Source organism: Vollenhovia emeryi, unplaced genomic scaffold, assembly GCF_000949405.1.
Source record: "Vollenhovia emeryi isolate VEMERY1.0 unplaced genomic scaffold, V.emery_V1.0 DF939211.1, whole genome shotgun sequence".
Classification (NCBI taxonomy): Eukaryota; Metazoa; Arthropoda; class Insecta; order Hymenoptera; family Formicidae; genus Vollenhovia; species Vollenhovia emeryi.
In genome coordinates, this window is record NW_011967155.1 from 581,843 (window position 1) to 585,653 (window position 3,811).

The 3,811-nt window shown below is 42.8% G+C and overlaps 1 protein-coding gene across 5 annotated transcripts in view; it reads right to left on the bottom strand.

Moving 5' to 3' along the window:
- Window positions 1–3,811, bottom strand: part of LOC105561116 (putative polypeptide N-acetylgalactosaminyltransferase 9) — a 250,839-nt gene that overhangs the window by 81,229 nt on the left and 165,799 nt on the right. For all 5 annotated transcript variants that reach the window (XM_012010817.1, XM_012010820.1, XM_012010816.1 and 2 more), the window contains one exon: window positions 3,194–3,401. In XM_012010817.1, the coding sequence (XP_011866207.1) occupies window positions 3,194–3,401 (208 nt within the window). The remainder of the gene's footprint in view (window positions 1–3,193; window positions 3,402–3,811) is intronic.

Here is a 3,811-nt window from a genome sequence, read left to right on the forward strand (position 1 = left end):
TATATTCTCTGTGATCTATATGATATTACTGTTTTATTCAAGCAACATTATCGTTTGATAGAAAGTATATGAAAAAATGTACATACAAACATCTTTTTCCCCCCACATTATAATTTTCCCTTCGTTAGAAGAAAGAAGATAAACACTGAATTAGTACACAGTTTTACTTACGAGTTCGGCGGCCATCTAGTGGCAGCACCGAGCTTTATTGGCGCCTGGCCAAATAATATTAGGTTGTTGCATATGAAATGGCCGTTTTTTAAATGAAACTTTCACCAATTGCTTTCAAGTGCCGGGTAACTGTTGAATAGTGAACGCCTAGTTGTTCCGCAATATCTCTAATAGTTTCACGTCCATCGGATTCCACCTTAGCTCGTCGTTGACCACGAGGCTCATTTTCAAGGCTTACATCTCCTGGACGAAATTTTTCAAACCAACCCCTACTTGTTCGTTCGCTAGTTGTGCTTTCTCCAAATGCCGCGTTGACGTTTCCGGTTGCTTATGCTGCATTATGTCCACGTTTAAACTCGTAAAAAGAAATGACGTGTTTGGCTCTTATGCATTATTTCACGTTGGCCGGTCACAAAAACGTTGACAGTGATCAATACACTGAGAAAGAAGTATTAAAAAATTTATTTGTGGCACATAATGTTTATTTCAGTGAAATAAACCAGAAATAGATTTTCAAAGACTTTTCTCTCAGTGTCAAAAAAGGAAATATAGGTTTTAAAGATCAGGATTGTCACTTTTAATTCGACATATGACAATTCGACATATGACGGTCTCGTTCTGTCCGCCTTTACGTGTTAAAACATTCCCAATGTTAGCAATCTGCCATTTCATGTGCAACAACCTAATATAATTATTTAACTGGAAGGTATTACTTGAAATAATGGTATCTTTTCTATCGAATAATAGAGATTGTTTGAATGAAACAAGTAAATTTTTATTCAAACGAATAATGTTTTGTATAAGCAGATGTTGTTCCAATGAAACAAATCTCGATCAAATAAATAGGAATACTAAATGGGAAGAAAACTTTTTCTCTGTATACAGAATTCTATAGAAGCTGCGTGTGCTACAGCCTGGAACTCATCGACGTACAGATGCGAATAAAGACCATGAAAATGTGAATCCTAATAAAACTGAGGTCCATGCGTTAATGAATAAGACTGTACTTAAATATCTCCGGCGATGTGTGTAGAATTTCACCAACAGCCGGCAATAAACGTTGTCGTATTCGTATTACGATTCGATATTAAATTCAAACAGCGCTCATTTAAAGTCCACCGACATATCGGCCCGCGAGAGGGAAACATTTAATGTGATTGAGAACGAAAGAAGACCGTCCTGTTTTAACAAAATAGTCAAATTGGAAACTTCCCAGCGGGAAATTTCGGAATTCCCGCGTGACGTAAGAACGGTGCAATGTATTAATTTCCGGTAACGCATTTTCCGATGATTAAATTTCCGAACTACGCCGGCCGCGCGCTCTTTTCGCCGTAGACTATTACGGTCAACTCGCGCAACAAATTAGGCACAGCGCAATTAATTAAACAACACGTAACACGTACCGTAGTGCTTGGCGCCGGCGAGCGGACCCCCCGTGAAATTGTATTTGCGACGTAGACGGAAAATAATTTGCAATGTTAACAAGAATTCGGAATAGAGGGTCATTAGCATAGCCTGGACGCATATATAGCGTACACGTACGTATACATTAGCGGGGTTGTTCTTCTTCGTTCAAGGGAGATGTTTACATATAATAGCAGCGCGTTTAACTTAGTGCCGTAATTAAAATAATGGCGCGAATGCAAATTACATGAGGCATTGCGTTATAATATTACTCGAGAAATGCTCCTCGCAACACCGTTGCGTTGCGTATTTCACTCAGAGCGAGAGAGCGCCCACCCCGCGGCGCGGTTGCCCCGGATAAAACGTTCTCCGCAAAAGCGCTTTTTAATATCCTTCGTGATCGTGCGCGTTGTGCCTGAATAAATTGCACTTTGGTACGATGGAATGCGAGACTAAAGAAAAGTAATTTCCGATCGCGTACATATGATATCGACATTTAACAGAAACTTTATTAACAGGCGCGCACATTCGATGTCTCGTCCGCAGCGCACCCGCGGCTACGGAAATGAACGCAATTTCGCAGCTCTTCCCGTCTTTGCGCAATTACGCTAAATAAATGGTGTACTTGTTACACGAGACAAGTAGAATCGAGGTTTCGCATTTCGTTCGACGAGCTGGGATAAACGATATATCTTGCGAAGGAGTGGGATATTTTTAACAAGGATATTTATCGGGCACGATTGTCCTTCTGAAAAAGAGGAGGACGTCTGGTCACGTTATTTATAGCAGCCGTCAACAAGTTACGAATGCAAGAAACAGGTCCGGCTATTAAAAAAGAAGCTGATATTTTACGACACCGCGATTTAATTTACGATGCAGCTGCTATTTCGTGAGCGCATCCCACGTCGCGTCTGGATTTTTCGTCGGCACACGCACTCGCAAGAGAGACTGTTAATTCGAAGCCACTCGTATCGGTTACCATCTCTCTCGCGATTCGTTTCCGTGTGCATCGGAGATGCTTTATTCCGCCGAGATGATCTTCCCTCGCGTGCGAGAGGAAAGAATGGGAGGATCGGATCGGGATAGCGCTGGGTCGCGACACGGCGACCTTCGACCCGCGGTGTTTTATCAACGATCACCGCGTTATGATGCGACCCTCGCCGTAAAGGAAAATGGCACGGGACATTTACGGCCACGATTCTCCGACGCATTACCGCGGCCTATCTGTCTCGATCGGCGAATGCGCTGCACGCTGTTACTACGGCGTGTCTCCATACCCCCTTTTACACCGGATATAACATACCCTCCAGAGATGTTCCATTACGTTTAAATGTCCGTATTCCTTTTCTTTTTTTTTCACGTTCGCTTTGCGTACATTTCTCGTTTTCTCGGATGGCAAATATCACGCTGATAAACGAGCCACCGATCGCGTCTCTGAGCGTAATAAATCGCATGTGTCCCTTCCAGAACAGCTGGCGATAAAACCCCGGTTATTACAGCGACAAGCTATTATCCTTCCGAAGGGAAATAAAGGAAAGAAATTAATATCGAACAGCAGCGAGTGTACCGTTAACTTGGACGGACCGGTGCAAGCTAGGATTATATGAGTGTGACTCACCACTGATCGCGCGGATCGGGCAGGGATCTGTGCACGGAGATTAGATCGCTGACATACTGATTAAACGCGTTATTGAGCCAGCCATCGTCCACCAGCTTCTTCGTCTGCGCGGACATGTTGGTCGGCAATATCACGGGCCTGCCCATCTCGCCGGGCGCACCAGCATCCGGTTCCCGTGGTATAGCCAGTACTCCGCCGCCTATGGGATCTAAAAGCCATCGAAGATCACACAAATGAGTGACATCGTGCAAGGGTGTTGGCGCCGTGGCTTCATTACAGCGCGATATTGTAAATTATGTCGATCAATTTGTGTATCCATAAATTTACCTCATCGTCAAATTAAGTAGAGACTAATCCTTCGCTGAACGGATTTCTTAAACCTTTTATTTAAAAGGTTGGAAACATTACCGCTGTAATATTCCAATCGTGAGAAATTTTGTGCAACGTAAATAAAGAAGAAAAATTACGTCGCACAGTACAAACAATCCCGGAATGTTCCTTGCTATAAATAATATCCTTGTTTAAGAAATTATGTTGTTTTACTATTTGATTTCGTTCCTTACTCATCCCATTCTCTCTGGCACAGTTGAGAATCCAAATTCTTTTTAAGGGGATGCT